A 21648-nucleotide genomic window follows, 5' to 3' on the forward strand; every position below is an offset into this window, starting at 1 on the left:
TCGGGCCGACATTGGAGTCAGCACCGTGGAGAAGCTACAGAGTAAAGACAGCCGTGTGGGTGTACAGCACGAACCGAATAAAGGACACTGAGCCAGACATCGTGGTCCAGTCGTTTATTACACTGGTGTCGGAAGTGCAACGGCATGTCGAAACAAGTGAGGAAGAAAGTTACTCCGGCGCCTGCATCGGCTTCTTCGTCCGACGACGACGAACTCCCTCCAACCACGGATCCTGTTGGGGTGGTGGAGGAGAGCCCGGCTGAGGCGACCACGGGAACAGGAGTGGAGGATGTTGGCGCGGTGGTGGGTCCGTCGACATCATCACACGCGGATCAACGATGGCAAGCGATGGCGGTACAACTGGAGGCACTTAAGGACGTCCTGGCGCATCTATGCCATCTCGTCGCGCCAGGGACGATGGATGATGCAATTGGTGCTCCGCGGGCCGCCACGTTGCCTGTCCTGCCGCCGCCATTGCCCACGCGGCAGGAGGCCGCCATTTTGCGCGCTCCGTGGCGCCAAACCGCCATCTTGGCCACGCCGCGGGCCGACGCCATTTTGAATTTGCCACCACAACCACCACCATTGGAAGACGGCGGGAAGAGGAGTCGGAGTCGCCACCTTACAACGGTTAAAGAATTTTCCGTCGGTGGGGACTGGAGCGCGTTCGCCTGCCGCTTCTTGGCGGCGGTACGCACAGCAAGATGGACCGATGCGGAGGCTTTGGAGGTGTTGCCGACTCTCCTGGACGACAAATCTGTCCGATTCTTCCGTTCCATAACGACCGATAAGAAGGCAACTTTATGTGGTGTTTTTCAAGAAATGGCCGATGCTTATGAGCCACCAGATGATGCGCATCGGCGATTCGCTCAACGACAACGAGCACCAGAGGAGTCGCCCGTGGCGTTCAGGGGTGCGGTGCTGGAGCTGGCCATGGCAGCTTATCCTGAGACGCCACAGGACCTGCTCGAGCCTCTCATATTAGGGAAAATGTTGGAGCTGTCTCGGGATCTAGGGATCCCCATGCCTGTGTGTGGGCATGAGAAGCTCACTTCCCGGACGGCTGCTAAGTGTCTCGATGCGCAATTCAACCTCCGTCGCTGGAAACAAGTGACGGCGTGGACGGGGGGGCCCGTCAAAGAAGAGGATGCGCTGGGGTGGAACCCTGCGCAGGCTGTCTATGTTCCGGATGACCGGGGCCCTCAACAACTGACGGCCGCCTCCGCTCCATGGACGGGACGCGGCGGGCCGAGACCGCGCGCGGCGCTACCAGAACGGGGCCGTCAGGAGGCGAGGCCTGCGCTTCGGCGCAACGAGGCCGAATGTTTCCGCTGCGGGCGTAGGGGCCACTACGCCAGGGACTGCTGGGCCCGCTTCCCGGCTCCGCCGCAGCAGGAGGCCTCGGCACCGGTCAAGTCGGCTAAAGATCCTCCGAAACAGGCATGTCGGCACGCACCAGACACTCGGCAAGGCTTTCCACCTCACCCACCACCTGTGTTGCGCGATCCTATTGTTGTTGTTAAAGAAAGGCCATCGACGGGGCCTTGTCATTCAGTTACGCAGTGGCGCAAATTGGCACGGAGAGTTGTCGCGGCCGCTACGGGTTCGTCCACTGTACCGGGGTCCATACAAGGTGTGGACGTGCGCATTTTGGTCGACTCGGGGGCGTCTGCGACTATTATATCGGATGTCATTTTCCATCTGTTGGGCATTCCGCCGGGGGCTGTGCGTCCGGTTTATGGGTCGTGCGTCGCTGCGAACGGGGGTAGCATGGGTATCGTGGGTCAGGTGGATGCTAAGATATCTATTGGGGATGTGTCGGCCTCGGGTGTTTTGTTGATATCGAGATCTTTGGCGGTTCCTTGTTTGTTAGGCACCGATTTTTTGGCTAAGATGCCCATTTTGATCAAAATCAATGAGAATTGTATTGAACTGCCGGGGGGCCGTCAAATCTCGTTTCTGCCGTCGCCCTGGGGGCGACCTGCTTCGGCCGTACAAGTGCAGGCGCTGTCCGTCGCATCTGTGGACATCCCACCTGGTACACAGATGCTTATACCCTTGCGGTATCGGAAGCCCCTGCCTGATCGGCTAGGAGCAGTAGGGGTCTTGTTGTCACCGTCCGCCACGATAACAACCGGGTTGGCGTTAGTGGGGGCACAGACCATCGTCCGGCCGGATCAATTACCGTTTTTACAGGTGCTTAATGCGGGGGGAGAAAACGTCCGTGTCCCGGCCGGTACGGTTGTGGCACATGCCACTACGGCGTTTGCGACCCATGATTGTCCACATAGCCGGGGAGTTGTTGCTGGGGTTTCCGAGCCAAGGAGTTCGGATGATCGTTGGGTTGCTCATTTATGTGACGAAAATTCTTCCCTGTCCATGGAGCAACGTGGTGCGCTGCGTAAATTGTTGTTGACATATTCCGATGTGTTCAGCTCCGATGATTTGGATTTGGGCCGCACTTCGTTGCTTTACCATCACATTGAGACGGGCGATGCTGCCCCTATTCGATTAAATTCGCATCGGATGAGTCCTGCGGAGCGAGAACACGTACGGGGGGCAGTGGAAGACATGTTGGCTGCGGACATTATATCGCCATCTAACAGCCCATGGGGCCCTCCAGTCGTCTTGGTTAAGAAGAAGGATGGCAAATTGCGATTTTGTGTTGATTTCCGCAAATTGAATAAGATATCGGTGGCAGATGCGTACCCCCTGCCGCGTATGGATGACTCCCTCGACGCATTGTCGGGGGCTAAGTTCTTTTCCACACTGGACCTCTCTTCGGGATTTTGGCAGCTTCCCCTTGACGAGTCCTCACGGGAGAAAACCGCATTCCGTACGCCGCAGGGGTTATTTCAATTCAACTGTCTCCCGATGGGATTGAATGCGGCCCCTGCTACATTTCAAAGATTGATGGAGCTCGTTTTGACGGGGTTGCAGTGGGAGACATGTCTTATATATTTGGACGATATCATTGTCTTCAGCCGCACATTTGATGAACATTTGACGCGGCTGGAGACAGTGTTCACGAGGATGCGTTCTGCCAAATTGAAATTCAAACCAAAGAAATGTCACCTACTGCAACGGTCCGTCCGCTATTTGGGGCACATTGTGAGTGCTGAGGGAGTGTCCACAGATCCGGAAAAGACGGCGTGCGTCCGGGATTGGCCGACTCCGGCCACCGTGGGGGATGTTCGGCGTTTTTTGGGATTTGCCTCGTATTACCGAAGATTTGTGCCGGGTTTTGCGACGATTGCGAGGCCCTTGCATCTCCTTACGGGTAAAGGACGGAAGTTTGTTTGGGGACAGCCGGAGGAGGCGGCCTTTCGGAGTCTGCGTGATCTATTGGCCACGGCCCCAACATTGGATTATCCCGATTTCGATCACCCATTCATTCTTGATACGGACGCGAGTGACACAGGTATTGGGGCGGTGTTATCACAGTCTAAAGGGGGTGTAGAGCGTGTCGTGGCGTATGGTAGCCGAGTCTTGTCTCCTGCGGAAACCCGCTACTGTGTCACTCGCAGAGAACTATTGGCGGTTGTTTTTTTCCTACGGCAATTTCGACCATACCTCTACGGTCGTTCTTTTATTGTGCGTACGGATCATGCGGCCTTGCAATATGCCCTTAAAATTGACCAGCCATCCGGACAGTTGGCACGTTGGTTGGACACGCTACAGGAATTTTCCTTCCAAATTCAACATCGGAAGGGAGTGCGCCATGCGAACGCTGACGCACTTTCCAGATTACCGCGGCGCGCCCCTTGTAAATGTGAGTCGGGGACGCATAGGTGTTCGCCGATTCCAAACCCCCCTCAGCCGCTTACGTTGGCCGTCGAGAAGTCGGACACTCCGATGGAACCGTGACCGGCTGACGGGGTTTTGAATCTGCCGAGGTCTGTCTGGATCCGGGAACAGATGATGGATGAGTCATTGGTGTCCTTGCGGAAGCGGTCTGCTAGGGACAATGGGAGTCCGAGTACGGCTATGGGGCCGCAAACCGCTCTCCGAGATGGTCTGCTTATGTGGCGGGAGGGGTTCCAGGAACGTTGGCGCCTGGTGGTACCAACGTCCTTGCGATTCGAGTTGATTAGAACCCTCCATTGTGACACTCTCTTACATTTAGGGGTGCAGAAGACCTTGTTGACGTTGCAACGTCATTATTTTTGGCACGGCATGGCGACAGATGTCGTAGGGCACGTGCGCGCGTGCCCTGCGTGTGCACGACGTAAGCCGCCGAAACATCCTTACGTGCCGCCTCTCCAGTCCATTCAGGTGTCTCGAGTCAATGAATTGGTGGCACTGGACATATTGGGACCTTTTCCACCATCGGCGAGGGGTAATAAATATTTGCTGGTAGGGGTTGAGTACCTCTCCCGTTGGCCGATGGCCTGGCCGTTGCCCGATCAGTCGGCCGCGGCCATTACCGACGCCTTTTTGTTTGGGTATATTATGGATAAGGGGGCGCCTGAGAGACTCCTCACGGACCAGGGCAGGAATTTCTCTTCTAAATTATTGGCGGAAGTGTGCGCGGGCCTTGGGACTAAGAAAGTACGGACATCCCCATACCATCCGCAGACGGATGGTATGGTTGAACGGCTGAACAGGACACTGTCTGCCATGCTTTGCCATACCGTGAGTGAACAACAATCAGATTGGGATCTGCACATCCCCGGGGTGCTTTCGGCGTACAGGATGACGCCTCATGCGGCTACAGGATATTCGCCGTTTTACCTTATGTATGGTCGGGAAAACGTGCCGCCGGTGGATGTGCAATTGGGAACTGGGGTGAAGGGACCTCGTAAACCACTTCCTGAATACATCCAGGACACGGTTCGCCGAGTCACGGAGGCGCGGGAGAATGCCCGCGTGGCTACGGCCAAAGCCCAGGCCCGGAACGAGCGATATGCGCGACGGTCTGAGGGGGAGTGCCCTTGGAAGGTTGGGGACCTAGCTTGGCTTCATTGTCCACAGGTACGTCCGGGGACCTCGCCGAAATTGCACAAACCCTGGCATGGTCCCGTACGCCTCATTGCGGTTCCCAACCCACAGTCAGCACGCGTCCAGATTGGGTCTCGTCGCTGGGTTGTGCATACGTCGCGCTTGAAACCATATGTTGCTCCCTTACATGATGCGTCATCCCCCAATGTTGCCTTGCCGGGGTCTGTTGCTGCTGACTCTCCCCTGCCTGCGTCCATTGATCTTGCTAGAGCGCCTGTCGTACCTGTTCCAGACAGGCCGGCCGTGACATTGCGGGGGACTTGGGGCCCTGCTCGGAGGACGCCTGCCAGGTCTGCGGGACCTTCGAGCCCTGCAACCCTTCCGACCCAGCTGCGGGCACGGTCACAGGACAAGCCCAAGACTAACTCTTTAGGGACACGGGACGTCGGTGGACTTCCAGCTGCGACAGGGGGATTACCCCCTGTCATTCCTCGACTTTCATCGCGTTCCCGTTCTGCGAGTGGGCCGCCGACCGTCCGGGACGGGCCGGCGACCCGCACACGTTCCAAATCGCTTACGTTTCGTTGATTGTTGCTGTCTTGTTATTTTTTTTCTTACAGTTGTATTTATTGCATGCTTGTGTACGTTCGTTGATGTTAATTGCGTTGTTGTTGTTCTTGCTGTTACATTGTATGCTTAGTGTCCTTTAGGGGGGGAAGCTCGGTTCGCCGCATTACGATTTGCTATTGGTCAGCCGAGGTCGGCTGGGATTTTTCTACGGGGGAGGGTGGTGTAATGCGGGCGTAAGCGACCTTCCGGATGTGACGTCACGGGGGGTGGAGTCATGTGACGTGGGTGGAAGGTTCGGGGCCTTAAGCGGGTAAACCGGAAGGGGAAGGCAGTCGGGGTGTGAGCGGAAAAGAGTGAGGCCACGCGGGCGAGTGTGGAGAGGGGGGGGGGCGCCGACGGCCATCGGGAGCCAACCCCGAAGATAAGAGGAAGCTGCGGAGTGGTGTGCAGCTGCAGAGGAGACAGCCAGAAGGGCTGCGTGTTAGAGGCAGCGGTGTGGCTGCCAGGAGGAGCTGCGGAGAGAGAGAGAGAGAGGGCTGCATGTTAGAGGCAGCGGTGTGGCTGCCAGGAGGAGCTGCGGAGAGAGAGAGAGACAGCAAGAGGCTGTCAGAGCTGCGGAGGGAGAGGAGTTGCAGCGAGTACAGCCAAGGGGGGCTGTGTGAGAGAAACAGCAGCGGAGCTGCTGTTGTGGATCGGGCCGACATTGGAGTCAGCACCGTGGAGAAGCTACAGAGTAAAGACAGCCGTGTGGGTGTACAGCACGAACCGAATAAAGGACACTGAGCCAGACATCGTGGTCCAGTCGTTTATTACATATGTGCTCGCTAACAGCACTTGCCCCAGCAGTCCATGAATGGCTATCGTGGCAGATCTGTTTGTGTGGAGCCGTGGCACACTCGTTAACAGACAATAGTTTAATTCCTGGACATGCTCCTTCGTGGCGTGTTACTTCTGCTCTGAGGCGGAGTGCCCGGCATGATATGTAAACATTATGACTGGGAAGACATGGGTGGCTGCGAATGGAGCTTGCCACTGCACACCCTCATATGCGATGCTGGCCTAGCATGTTCACCAACAGCACTTCTCCCGATGTGTCGTGAAGCCGAATGAGATATGGACATCTTTGTAATGTTGCGTGCCTTAAGTATGCAGAGCTAGAAACACTTGCGTTGACAGTCAATACAGCTGGAATAGGGGGAGGGGGTTTTGTCAATTCGAAGGCTGCCACGTTCCAATCTGATCGAAGGATAACTGTGTGACGTCACTTGGTCTGCAGTCCAGAGCCCGTCTGGCTCAGTGCTGCAAATCAAGCTGAGCATTGCCTCGTGCTGAGTGGAGCATGGGGACACCTTCATATGAAGGAAAAGCACGGAGCACATACGTGGGCGATTTAATTTGTAGAGATGTATAAATGATATTTCACGTTTGAAAAGTAGACCTGGATAAACGTCAACGAAACTATGCGCAGATAAATAATAACCAAAACGTACGTAGGCCTAGTTGAGTCTCAAGACTCGTTTTCGGGAGGTTCCTGCGCTGAGATGTTTGGCAATTTCCTCACTGTGCATTGCTCTCGTGAGAGGCAACCCTGCCAGCTGGAGTAACTCCAAGGATGGGGGCAGAAACATTCTCAACAATGCATTGATATCTAAAAATTCGATTTGATTGCAACAATGGATTGCGTGGAAAGTTTTTTTTTTAAGATGTGTTTTAAATGTAGTTAGGACACTTACTCTGTTTCCATGGTTATATTGTTCAACTCACATTAGGAGGGCTTTGATTTAAAATTCCAGTCATGACTTGAATCAGCCCTTCATGCCTCCAGGATCAATAACATTCATATTACTTTGGCAATTAGTCAAGAGTTGTAGTTAAACTGGACCCTGCCATGTGAATGTTTAATTTGCCTCACTGTCTCAGGGCCACTGTCAGACATTAGCACTCCTTCATAGTCAGTGCAGCATGAATACATTGTAACGTCAATTCGACTTGTCATTTCCCTCCGCTGTTATTGCCAAAGTGGGCAGTTAAACTCTGCTATATTGTTCACAAGCACAAGTCATAGTGGGCTAGTCTCATAGCCAAAATGACACATTTTATAACTTGCAGACCCAATAAATAACATGCAGAGACAATCATTAAGAACATACACTTGCATTTCAGTTTAAGAAACAGAACTCCTCCTGCGGGCTCTCATCTGGTTTAACAAGGAGCAGTAAACTGCGATTGATCTAGTGGCAGAACAAATGTCCTTATTGATAATCTTATTACCCCCACCAACGATATATTTGTACTGTGGAGAGCTCGGTGTTCAATGCCATCCCTGTGCGCTTCATCCCCAGACTCACTGGTGACTCACACATTCTCTAATCCTTCCTGCACTGCACAGACATTTCCAGGCATTGACTTCTATTTTGCCTGCTGCCACTTTGTTTCCCACAGGTACACGTGCACAGTTTTGCTACTGAACAAAACTGGGATGCTCTAGAGATATATGATGGCCCAGATGCCAATTCTCCACGTCTCGGGAGCTTCTCCGGTAAGAGCAACACATTTTTGCTACGCTCTCAGGGTTTTTTATTAACCTAAAGGAACTCGCAATACAATATATAAAAACAAAAGTTGACGACTCATTAGTTTAATCAGTTGTTCATACCAAAGTTGTGCATCGCAGGCTGATGAGATTTAGGATAGCGCTTTGACTTCCGTGCTCACTGCCAATACTGCCCACTCGTGACGTCACACCCACACCAGAGTCAGTTTACCACAAATATCGCAATGCAATATAATGTTGGTCGCAAAAGAGCCTTCGTGTTAGACACCCAAAATCGCAGCCACGGCACGATATGCAGTGCATTGTGGGAGTGCGTGCACGTGGGTCTGTGGAGTGAAAGCCGTGATTGTAACACGCTGCTGTAGCCAGGATCTGCGATTTGACACTTGAATTTTCGAATTGCAGAATCAGGTTTCACCTGCCACATTGCTGTACACCCTTTATTTGTTTGATAATTCCATAAATTGGCACGTAATTTGGTATTTTTGGTTAAATCATATAACGCGCATTCCTTTGTGATGTGAACTCTCAAATCAGCGTAGGGTGAAGCCCTCCATTCCACGTTCCAGGTCAGCCATTGTGCTACTGGACACCTAAACTAAATATTAAATTGTTCGGCAATTGAATTGCAGATGTTTAAGACAGACAGAAGCAAGTGTATTTATCTCTATGGATTGTGTTCATGATTGTTCGGTGGCAATGTTTTCTTTGGCTGGGTTTTAGTAAATTAAGTCTGTTGTTGATTCCTCGTGTTACAGTCCTGCGCAAGAGTTCACGCAGCTTTATGTAGTTAGTACGATGAGATTATCTCTTTATGGGAAGTAAATGGTGGTAATCGTACAATTAAAATCCCCCTTGCCATAGGAACGTGTGATTTCTAACACTGGCTCAGGGTCACCAAGAGAGTCACTCCATTGCTCCGCTGAGTATTGAAACGCCTTCATTTTGGCTGCTGTTGCCCCACATTGGTGTTTATTATCAATTAGGTTGTATTCCCAATAAAGTATTGGAAAGGGAACCCTCTGAATGTGAAATTTCTGCCATGGGATTAGTACACGTCGAAAAATATGCTGTTAATATTACAACATCACGCAATTTATATGTGGAAAGCATACATTTTGAAAGTGAAACGCATCTTTTAAAGTTTTTATGCATGCATTTTTTTATTTTGAGTGGTGTTTTATGGGTAAGAATACTGTATTTTGTTATTCCCATCGATTTATTGTGTTGTTTGGTATGATAGGCAACATCAGTAACAATTGATTAACCTGTCCTGGATCTCCCATAGGTCAACTCAGTGTAAAAATGAAAACGTTTCTTTTGCAATGTGCTCCACATAAACAAGTGGCAAGGCAGCCTGGTGCGCATTCTAATTCTGCTGTCACTGCCCAGTTGTGTATTGTACCAGCCCTAATGGGTTCTCATTAAGAGCACTTTCCCCAACAGTCCTAGGCTCTATAGTGGGTCTTTGGGACGAAACAAAGATCCCCCGTGTAGCCTTAACAGACTACGGGGGCAAGTGCTGTTAGCGAGCACCTAGAAAGGCTGGCACGGCACACGAGGTGGTGGGTGGCCAACACCACGCCTAGCTGCCTTTGTCTCCCTAGTGGTGATGTTTACACATCGCACCAGGTACTCATTTGAGGCTGAGTCGACCTAGGGGAGACCCAGGACCAGTTCAGATAATCGTCACTGGTGTTCGTGGCCGTGACTGGGAATTGAACTCGGGTCGCCGGGTTCGTAGCGTAGCGTAGCGCTAACCGCTACACTACTGCTCCCCAAAGATCCACTATTCAGTCAGAGGCCAAATAGTGAATCTTTGGGAACACTTACGCGTACACACACACAGCCATGCATACCTATTTATGCAACACATATGTCACACATATCTTCACACGCAGGACATGCACTAGGCCTTCATAGAAACGCACACATACACATCCAGCCATACTCACATTTCTAAACTATACTTATACTCAAAATATTGCGATGTTGCCATGGGATAAATGGTCAACAAACTGGACTTGCAATCCAGAGATCACGGTTGGATCTACCAGCACAGCAGGAACAAACCAAGGTGACAATGTATTAAATCCCCCCATCTCTGTCCTCCCGCAGCAGTATAAATAGGCGCACCACAGTTTGTCGACGGGCAGGTCTCGTGTGTGGTGGGGTAAAGCGTGGGTATCCCCCACCACTTCCTAGATGTCTTGCCAGCATTGAAGAGTAGGCCAAATACTCTGCTGAGGGGCTGCCTTGACCTTCCCTCTAAAGCAGCGGTCTTCATTGCAAGGCCGGCGGGCCACTGGCAGCCCCTGGTGGCCTTTAGTGCGGCCCCTGACGTGCAGCCCCCGACAATACGCAGCACGTGAAAACACCCCCATCATCATCGTGCTGCTGTCAAACCCCAATGTTTTCAAATGTGTGGCGGCCCTCACACTGATGATGTCTTATCGGCGAAAGTCCCACACCCCCCGCCCCGTAATAATTAGTGAAGAACACTGCTCTAGTGGATGCCCTTCCACCAGCAGTTGGTTAAGCACGCCATTGCAGGGCTGCACCTTGACCTCACGTTCATATTTATACGCATTCTGAAGTCGGAAAAGCACTCTCTGCCCACAAGTCGCTATGGCCCAGTAGATCTGCCACGGGGATCTGGGTTGGGCCCTTCAGTCCCACGTGCAAGGTGGGCCGCCTGTCTGCTTCAGAGGGACCATGGGCACAGCACAAAGCACAAAAGCCCCCCCCCCCCCCGCTCTGTAGCATTGGAGACCACTGCAGAAAAGTGTTCGGCAAGTGCTGTTGGGAAGTAAGCACCTGCGAGCCCTTAAGCAACGCACAAAGGAACGATGTCGCCAGCGCCACGCCCTGACCGATTTTGTCACCTCCAGTGCCGTTTTTCACATTGAGCTCCAAGTTTACTGATGTAAGGCTGAGTCAACCTAGGGGAAGCCCAGATCAGGTTTTGAGATGCCATTTCCTACGCACGCACGCACACACATACACACACGCGCACACAAATTGCTTCTTTTGTTAGAATTACATGAAACTGGAACAGGGAGAGGGGGGAACATGACATGAATTTTAAACATGTGATTTTTTGTTGTATATAGCCGAACGTGGCTTTTCTTTGTGTCTAGCGTTCAGACACTGCAGATTCAAACCTCCGATAATCATTACCATAACTGCTTCTTGCCCAGGGTATGTATCCTAAGTGCATAGGCTCTGTTCATCGTTTAAGCATACCACTCCGATTAGAGCTGTTTGCAACGATGCAGAGCGTAATGGTTAGCATCTGAATGCACTTGCTGATATCTATTCTGTAATGTGCCCTAAAGATTAGAATGGATGCTGGGCCGAGTTGGACTGAACCATGATGCCAGTTCTTGCGGACACTGAAGACGCAAAACAATTGCTATTTTAAAATGTGTGCGGAAATACGTTTTAGTGTGCGTGATAGATCCTCTTTAACATGCTCACGTGAATTTTTTATTTAAAGCTTTGGTGACTGCAGGGATTCATATTCTTGGTTCTTTCGGTAAAGTCACGTAGAAGGGAAACAATAAAAATAATAAAAATCATCACCTGATGATGATTGCTTGTGTTTCAATGGAAACGTCGTGAGAATTTTTTGTTGTTTCCCTTCTACATGACTTTACCAAAAGAACCAAGAATATGTTCACGTTTGGACAGTGGTGCAGTTGTTGGCACCCTGTGCTACAAACCTTATTACCTGAGTTCCATCCCCAGCCATGGGGAACATCTATGCTGCATATATCTGAGCTAGTCCTTAGGCTTCCGCGAGTTAAACTCAGCCTAAATTGAGTAGCTGGTGCGGTGTGTAAATATTCGCACTTGGAAGATATAGTTGGGCATGAATGGTGCTGGCCACTTCACTCCCTCGGGTGCTATGCTGTCCCAAGTTGCCCCAATAGTCTACACAGGCTTTATTGTGGACCATTGTTTTAGTACATGTTTGTGTGAGGAGCGCTGCGGTGGCGAGATGTTAACTCCCTCGCCTGGTATGGAGGAGGTCGTGGGTGCGATCCCGAATCTGACGCCTGTACATTTGGAGATTGTATGTCTTTTTCCCCGTGGCCACGTGTATTTTACTCCGGGTCCTCCGGTTTTTCCCTCCACGTTTACAAACATGAGTATTATTTGACTACAATAAATGTTCACGTGATTAGCCACTTCGTTGAGCTATCATTTGTGGCCAGGTCGCTTCTGAAAAATAGCTATGTCAGGCACACCATTTATACGACTATCAAGTCTCTGAGAGCTGAGAGTTAATTTTGCTTTGGCAGCATCTCCCCTGGGCCTGCTGTAGTTATCCATCTGTGGAAATGTACTATCGTGACATTTACACTCTCTCCTCTGAATAATAATCGTAATAATATAAATGTTAACAACTTGTGACGCGCCACATAGTTTTCGTCCACTCGTAACGAGAGCGAACGACTCAAATGCGTAATTAGCCACAGGGAAGCGGGGAAGGCAGCAAGCAAGGTGGTAATCAGGCTCCAAATCCTTCCCCGCTCCCCTTCCCCAAGCTCTGTGGTCCTCTACATGTGAAGGTGTTATCAGACAATGAAATTAGTGTTTACGTGTGGGAGGAAAGCGGAGCACCTAGCAAAAATAGACATGTGCGAGGGGGCAACACTCTATCCCATCTAGACAGAACACTTTATACTTGTGGAAGGGTTTCCGCTAGACTGCGGTAGTTCTTAACCTGGCGTGCATGCATCCTCTGGGGGTGCGAGACATGGCCAGATTTTTTTCGAAGGTAAATCATCGAAACGCAAATGAAGCACAACTACTTTGTTTAATCAAACCCTCTATGTATTAACATTTAAACAACAAATTACGATTGAGAACCAAACGGGTGCAGTTCTGCAGTGAAAGTTAAGAACCACTGCGCTAGAGGAAGCTATACAGATCTCCTGGATAGGGAACTTGGCCAACCCACTCAACGCTGGGCAGACGTCTTCGAAGAGGTGGGAGTTACCAAAACTCTACCCCTCTACACGCAAACTGCCGTTTCGCTAATTGCGGTGTACCCCCTTGATACAAATGGATGGAAACGAGATGTGAATGTGGGGGTCTCCGGATTGCAAGTCCAATGTACGAACCATTATACCACGGGGCAGCATTCCACTCGTATTTCGTCCATGTTGAAAGATGAAATGCCTTCTCACTGTAATTTAATAACACGTGATTTTTTTTTACACCCACAGGTACATCCATCCCAGCCCTAATTAACAGCACGTCGAACCAGCTGTTCTTACATTTCCATTCCGACATCAGTGTCTCGGCAGCCGGCTTCCACTTGGAGTACACAGGTTTAAAAAATATCACATTTGTCACGCGTACCTCTTAACATAACGCAAGCATTGACACTCTTGAAAAATAACTATTCGCGACAGAGGTTTTCACAGCTGTTTACAAACACGACTGTTGTGCATTTGATTTGTATGGATATTTTCGTCACGTGATTTCACGAGCCACTTTTCAATGTACATGGGTCCCTCGGGTAACACGCGGCACGCGTTCCTGAAAAACGGAGCGTAAGTCAAATTGCGCTTTATGATGTCTAATTTCCTATAGACATACATGTTATGCAGCGGGATGCGTTCCCGAAGAATAGTAATTTTAGCCATGGATTTACGAAATACGTATACATGCAATACTTAGTAATGATAATATTATGAACATGCCCAGCCCGTGACGCTGGGCACTGCCATGATGCGGCAGTGACACCACGAGAAATACTTTTTTTTACTTTGTATTTCTATCGTTGAAAATAGATTTTAAATTTGGAAACATTTAGTTTTACAATTAATTTTAGTATGATTCATTTTCTTTTGCGCGTAACTGTGAAGCGCACAGCGTAAGTGTAAAGTACGTCCCTAAAAGATTAATCACATAACTGCGAATTCGTGCTGGGGGGGGGGGGGGGCGGACACACATTACGCAAGGGAAGCCTGCCCAGTACGTTTACCTACCAGCCATTTTCGAGCGACAATTCGCGGTCAGCAGAAGGGCAGTGCAGCAAAATGCACCGTTGTACCGCCCTGCGATTCTACGCTCCCACGTCTATGTTCCGCGCCGCCTTCACCAACCCACCCGCACTGACGCAACGAGGCTAAGTGCGGTCGAACAACCCCCATGACCTGCATGGCGTGGAGGAGTCCCTCGTCCGCACGGGTGGCGCTGTGATCAGAGCGGTTACCTCACGAGCCTTGGACTCGGCCCCGCACTCCCCTGGACTCAAGTGAACAGTTCAGAATCAGAATCTTTATTTGTACTGGAGGAATCCGATGAGCTACAAAGCTATTTTCCTTGCAGATGTCCAGTAGTTTCTTCACAGATGTCAAGTAGTCACTCTGCTGTGAAGAGGTTACTGTCTCCTGCCATTAGAATGTGGAATTTATACCACTACCTCTTAGCTCCCAAATGGAAATGAGTAGCATCCCATTGCTCCGCTTGAGCAAGGAGACAAGGTGACTTGACTTTGAATAGACTTTGAGCAACAACATTTTACAGAGCGCTATATATGTATTTTGTGCACATGCAGAGGGAGAAAAAATAAGCGGCTCTCTTTCCTTATCTTGTGAAATCCCAGTGATGTTCATGGCCTTCCATTGTACAACCGTGAAGCAGCATTAAGAATGTTTTTCTCTTTCCCCGGACTGAAATCTAGACAGATTATAGGGGCATGTCCTGTGACGGATTGCACCTTAATCCCTGTCAACCTGGGAGATCCACATTTGTGATTGAGGTTTTGTCTCCTCTCGCCAGATTTTATGATGATGTCACAAGCATTTGGGCTGCAATAGATGTAGGACAGTATCCCGCAGCTTTGTGTAAAACACCCTCACAGTACGGTTTCAACCTAGTTATTACGATAGTGAATTAGGTGGTGCGGTGCATTGTATCTTTGAAGCAGTACAATGCTCTGCTAATTTGTGTGTTCGTTATCAAGTGGTGAAACATTCATTAATTGGCTACCTAGAATTGCAGTTGCATGAGTCCTGCGTTAGAAGCTGTAATGCATTACGTTTGCTTTGTTCTGGCTACAAGGAACACCTGCCAATATTGAAATAATGTATGTATGTTCAGTGAATTGTATTAATTGGCTTTCAAAAATAGCATATTTTGCAGGTGAAAAGGCAGTCACCTAATTTAAGAATTAAACTGTAGGGTAATGTATTAATGCAAACTTTAGCTTAATATCCATACGATAATCGGTGGGTGTGTTTGGTGAACTCTTCTAAGCTCCATTGTGTCACACTTTCAGTGGGTTTTTGTGGGAATAGTTGCATTTGTTTTGGCTTAAGTTGTGCGACATTGGTAATTATTTTTTTTATCAAGACTGTCATAATTCTGTCATCTCAGTCACAGTACCGTGCACATGCTGACATGCGCTCGTGAAATGGGAGATCATACAATTTGTGAACATTTGCGTCATGAGTAGATAATATGACGCCTGTGTCCTGCTGACGATTCTAACAATGTAAATAGGAAAAGTGAGCACTACTTCATGAGAAGGCAGACAGTAGTTGTCCTCCAGAGAGACCGGCTCCCACGATAGGAATGTGGACATTTCCACCTCTGTCCCAGTCACCAACAGAGGGGATCATTGGCCAGTGCTCAATAGTGGAGGGGGAGACACACTTTCACTTTTGAGTTCCAACTCTGGGAACGGTGCATGCGCTTCCAAACCCCCCTGTTGCCACGGGAAAGGACGTGAAGACATCCCGCAAGAGACGGACGGACGTGCGGTGGTTGCGCGAGGCTGACATAATATCCTCCAGGCCATCTCCTATCTGGCGTGGGTCAGCGCCTTGTTTGTATTCTGCAGGGGGAGGGGGTCAACATTTTAAACACTGCCGTTTTCCCGAGAGCACTTGCAAGGTGCACCGTGTTGTGCCTTCAAGTGTCCGCTTCATGGACCGCTTCAATATTGGTGTGGCTTGAGTGCATTTGCACGGGACGTTGGCTATCTCTCTCCGCGAAAAACAGCGCACCGTCTGCACGCCTGGGCTCATTGCCTTGTGGCTTGGTGACTTACTGAAGCGTAACGTTGCCGGTGGATTGGGATCTATGGATAAAATGCGCCTTACAAGTGTACATTATCATTCGAAGGCCAGTCAATATTTGTGTTCTTAAAAAAAAAACATTGACAATTCGATTTTTTTGCATATGCAGAATACCTGGGGTTTGTTTTAGATTTTTAGATGTATATTTTGTATTTGTTTTTCACCAACTATTTCCCAGTTTAGCCAGGTGACATTTTGACCAGAACGCTTGATCCACCATCAGAATATTGTCATTTCAAATAAAGGTTTGGATCAACTCTGCCCATTTATTTATCACCGGTTAATGGCCTCGTCTACCGTATCCTGGGAAGTGTATAGCTGTTGTCCACGTGGCCTCTGCCATGGGAATGCATCATTCCCACTGCACACTCAGAGCTCTTCGTGGAAACGAGCAATGCCCCACACTTGTTTGCGCAAGGTGATACTTTTATTTGATTTCACTTAGGATATTTTTCATAGATGTTGGCATTCATTTACATGCTAATTTGACTGTGAATTCCTTAGGAGATTAAATTTGCATTCACAGCATCCCTCTTGAGTCCACTTGAGTTAATTAATAATTCTTAACCTTGGGTACATTATCTGCTGTCTTATAAAAAAAGAGTCAACTTTGATATGTGTTGCTTACTTTAGAGGTTAATCCATATACAATAGCCTTGTTGTGAGAAATTCCATTTGTAAAAATATATATATTCTTCAATTACGTAAAGCGATTTCGTTGCTGTCTGTGTTGTATGTGATAGAGCCAATGCGTTAAATATTCCTGACACAGTCCTACATGCATTTCCACAAACACATTTGCCAGCCCAGCAAATGTAGCTCCTAATATGTGCCTGTATGTATTCAGCACCGCACTCTGCAGCCGCAGTAATAATGCATTATTATTAACGTTACTGAATCTAACCCAGGTGGTACAGTGGATACAGCACTCAACTCTCAATCAGATTGCATTAATCTAGATTAAAAATGTTCGTGACTGCAGGGATCCATATTATTTGGTTATTTCGGTAAAGTCACGTAGGTATATTATAAAATAAATTAAATCACAATTTATTTTATTTAAATTAAATCACAATTTATTTTATTTTATACCTACGTGACTTTACCGAAAAAACCAAAGAGTACAGATTGCATGAGTTAAAATCCGGAACTGGGGGTGAACTTAGCCCATGATATTTCTGTGATAGATAAAGTGAGTACCATTCTATATAATAATATTGTTTGATGCTTACATTGCAATCAGCAAGTCGTGGCTCTGAATTCAGGTCAGATATCGCCTGGGCCCATCATCTTTCATGGTGAATAAAATTGTACCACTTTTTCAAACGTTAACAGTGGTTGTCTAAAAGGAGTTAACTGGCCCAGAACATAGACATGTGCAACTTAATGCTTACTCAGAACTGCACATTGATATGTAATACAAAATTCCAATTGTTTACCGAGGAAAACCTTGTAGAGTCAAGAGGGTTTGCTTTGGGATGTTTGGCCAATCCAATTTAGAGGTGTTTGACATGGAAGAATTAGGGCATTGTGCGTGTGAGCAGCTGACACGCAGCACTGACACCTCCTGTCCACCTTGCAGCCAGCCCCCATGCTTACCTCAACAGCCCTGATAGTCACTCATCGAAGCATTAAACCAGGCTCAAAAGTCCTGCTTAGATTTTGAGTCAGTCAGACAAGTCAGTCAGACCTCGAACTAATAACTCTTAGATATTTCACCCACACCTCATGCCAGAATGTGGGTTCGGTCATTGATAATGTAGACATTGCCACCTCGCGTACGGATGGGTAACGCGTTTACATTCACTGTCAGCCCAGCAACGGAGTAGACCATTATCATATTTTTCCCATCACCAAACTGGGTTGAGTTCACTTAAGTTCCCATAGAATTATCACGGATTACCAGCCTCCTATTCGATGCGGGCTACTTTTTTTTTGAAGCTGACTCTGGCAGCCCTAATCAAGTCGCTCCATGTGCTCTTAATGAAATATTCCTTCTTCAAGGTGGCTCGTTAAAGATAGCGCACGCGCCAATGGAACACAGTGGATTCATTGTGGGGCGATAGCGAAAGGCAAAATAGGCATGGGTGGAAAATGGGCAATAATGTATTATGGTGGGTAGATTCATTGGTTATTTAGGGGCATTTAACCTTTCTGTAATGCTGAATATTTTTTCACGGAGAAATTGTTGCAATTTGCAACTAAATCTGACAGCGTGTTTCGTAAATTTAGATATATGATTGAGATACTAATTCGCTCACCGTCCTTCGAGACAGCACGAAATGACTATGGGATGAATGCAATTGCAATGTGCATACGTATGAACGAAATTAGCTGTCTGTTGGAACAAAAGTATCGCATTTTTTGTCTGGGGATCTCTGCACATGTACTTAAATGCTCGTTGAAACACAGATTACATTAGGGAAAGAATGTTTCATATTTATTCACGTAAAAAAACGCTGGAGTTGTGCTTTTCCACGTGTGTTTTCCCCATGTATGTGTGTTGAAAATTTCGTGCAAAAAATCTAGTATGCACCCATGGAAAAAAAATGTACACCTTCATTGTGTTGCGATGTTATTTTAACCAGAAATTACAGTCGATATGTATTCGAAATTAATCTGGCTTGGAAATGCTGCTGCTGCTGCAGAGCACTCTACCAACAATCAGGAGCTTTTCAGTTCAAATCCCAGTCGGAGGTCTACTCAGCCCATCGCTGTGTAGGGCTAATACAATTCGTACTCCTTTAAAGGAAACCAACAACGGTTGTGCAATTGAACGCAAAGTATCTTTTGTACGGATGTGGTCTTGTAAGGAATGAGCAGCTACTCAATGCACCTTTGAGGTTGACAGGCACTGATTTGTGTGATTCATTTACTCACTCAATCCTCAAAGTTATTTCTTCAGAAACTACTTGCACTGGGATGTTTGGCGGTTATTACTGGCTGATGCGTTATAACTGGACTTGGGATATTGCATTCTAATTGAGGTTAAACTTAGATTTGTTTTCCGCCACAAATGTTCAATGGTTCCAATTTGTCTTTTCACCTGCAGCAACAACCTTTCTCCAGCTTAGTTTCTGCAAAGAATTCACTTGCATATGAGCACCGATTCAAAATGTACGTAACATTTTAGTGCTAACACATTTGTTGTGTTTGGTGTTTCCCTCAGCCGTCGGTCTGGCTTCGTGCCCCGAGCCGGAAATTCCTTCAAACGGAATCCGTTTGGGTGAGAGATATCTCGTGAACGATGTCGTGACATTTCAGTGTGAACTGGGATACACGTTACAGGTAATAAATCCAGACATTTTATCACAAAAAAGAAACGAATCAAGTGCATTGCCCTGTAAAATCGTATTTCGTTCGTATTAAATGATCAGGTGTTTTTGTTGTACATAGGTAAACGTGCTAATTGGACGTGCGGTGGAAGAGCAAACAAAATAAACCAAAGTTTTTTTTCTTGCCACTGTGTCTTTAATTAATCAGTTTACTCTTGGGAGGTCGAATGATATAATCTTTTATTACAGTATTTTTTTCTTCAAATTATCCATTTAATGCAATCATAAATCATCCAGGTCAGATACATCTGGTTAGGTAACACAGGGGTTCGGGTCTTCAACTCACTATCAGATGGCATGAGTTAAAATCGTGGTCATGGGTTGACTCAGGCCATCTCTCTGGTGAATCAAAAAACAAGCAGCACTATGTGGGAAGTCGAAAGTGATTGACTCATAGAGAGACTGGTCTCCATCATTGGCTTGGAGATGTATATGTAGATTAGAAAACAATATACACTCCAATCAACCTGGAAAGAATTGGACTCTGATTCATAATGAAAATCATCTGCATTCCAATAGTAAGTTTTTTAAAATAGAAACATTCAACACTGCAATGTATCCCCAACGTTTAATGTAAGCACTTGCAATCAGATACACTCTCACCTTAAGTGTAGCTTTAATACCCGGAGTTATGAAGTGCCAATATTGAGAACGAATGCAGTGCGAATGAGCAAGCGTTGCTGCTGCGCTTTGTTTTTTTCAGGGTCATTCGCATATCGCGTGTATGCCTGGCCCAGTAAGGAGATGGAACTACCCTCCTCCACTCTGCATAGGTACGTTTACACCTCTGTGTTTGTGCTATTATTGTATTCATTTCTCTGCATCCACGCAAGTCTTGCAGTATTGTAGTTCTTGTCTCGCAAGCGGAAGGTCCGTGAGTCGAATTGCTATGGAGGTGCAATCGAGTACTGTGCAATGTTCCAAGTGACCTCGGTTTGTTTCCAGCTTGAGCTTAATTCCAGTATCAGTTTCGAATCTGGCTTTGGCCTGGACCTTAGTCCTAGCCTAAAATGAGTACCTGGTATCACACTAGGAAGGTAGGAAGAAAGGTGTCTGAGCGTGAGTGGCGCTCACCATATCACCCCTTGTTTTATCCATGCCATTCGTAATGGGAGCTCGCTAACGTCACTCGCCACAGCTGTCTGCGAGTGTGAATGGATCAAAACACATTCCTGCTGCGGAGGAGGGAGCTGGTAGGAACGTTGGGTTGCTCGGTCAATGGCCTGCAGGGTCAACAGCGGCGTGGTGTATTCCGCAAATATGCCCGACTGTGAGGGCGGGCACAAGCCGGCGTGAGTAGGTTAAGCGTTGAGTTTTATAAGGGCACCACGGGGTGACCAGCCCCTCCCCAGCCCCACCCCTCCCACCCCCCACCCAGCCCCACCCTCCCCACCCTCCCCGACCCAGTCTCCCGACCCAGCCCCTCCCCACCCTCCCCACCCAGCCCCTCCCCACCCTCCCCTCCCCACCCAGCTCCTCCCCACCCTCCCCACCCAACCCCTCCCCACCCTCTCCTCTCCACAAAAGCCCCACCCCTCCCATTTTTGGATGCACGACGGACGGACGGACACAATAATCCCCTGTGTAACCAGGAGGTTGCTACCAGTATTATGGATATGTCGAAGTGTGTGCTTGGGTACCCTCGCTTAGCCCAATTTGTGAGTAGCTGGATTATAGACAAAGTGACAGCTGGGAGTAAGGATTAGTTGTGTATCGGACAAATTCAGACTCGAGTCCCCGGGGACACTGGCACATCGTATGGTGTATCTTCCCATTATGGTACATCATTGGATGCTGCATGTTGACATGGGCGCATGGGGCCAGCAAAAAACCTCCCCAAAGTAAACAATTTTTGGTGGTTCATTTATTTTTGTGCTGGAATAAAAAATTGTTTTGGTTCACCGGACCAATTTTTTACTTGTATAACCTGCTCAGAAATGTTGCAAAATTTCATAATTGGAAAAGTACTGTATTTACATACTTTACAAAGTAACTATTTTATTAATAATTGCACGAGCGAGCTTTACATGTGTACTAATTAATTTGACAACTGGTTTGCATAATCTGGAACCTTTGGAATATTTTATATTTGAAATCGGTATATGAAACAAGTGTTTTTGAATGTGGGTGCCACATTAAATAGGGT

At 48.1% G+C, this 21648-nt stretch overlaps 1 protein-coding gene across 1 annotated transcript in view; it reads left to right on the forward strand.

The window, feature by feature from the left end:
- LOC144724936 (CUB and sushi domain-containing protein 1-like) overlaps positions 1–21648 on the forward strand; it is a 684194-nt gene that overhangs the window by 505966 nt on the left and 156580 nt on the right. Inside the window, exons 36-39 of the mRNA XM_078604260.1 lie at positions 7954–8050; positions 13303–13407; positions 19337–19455; positions 20206–20275. Of these exons, the coding sequence (XP_078460386.1) occupies positions 7954–8050; positions 13303–13407; positions 19337–19455; positions 20206–20275 (391 nt within the window). The remainder of the gene's footprint in view (positions 1–7953; positions 8051–13302; positions 13408–19336; positions 19456–20205; positions 20276–21648) is intronic.

Source organism: Lampetra planeri, chromosome 22, assembly GCF_965212315.1.
Source record: "Lampetra planeri chromosome 22, kcLamPlan1.2.h2, whole genome shotgun sequence".
Lineage (NCBI taxonomy): Eukaryota > Metazoa > Chordata > Hyperoartia > Petromyzontiformes > Petromyzontidae > Lampetra > Lampetra planeri.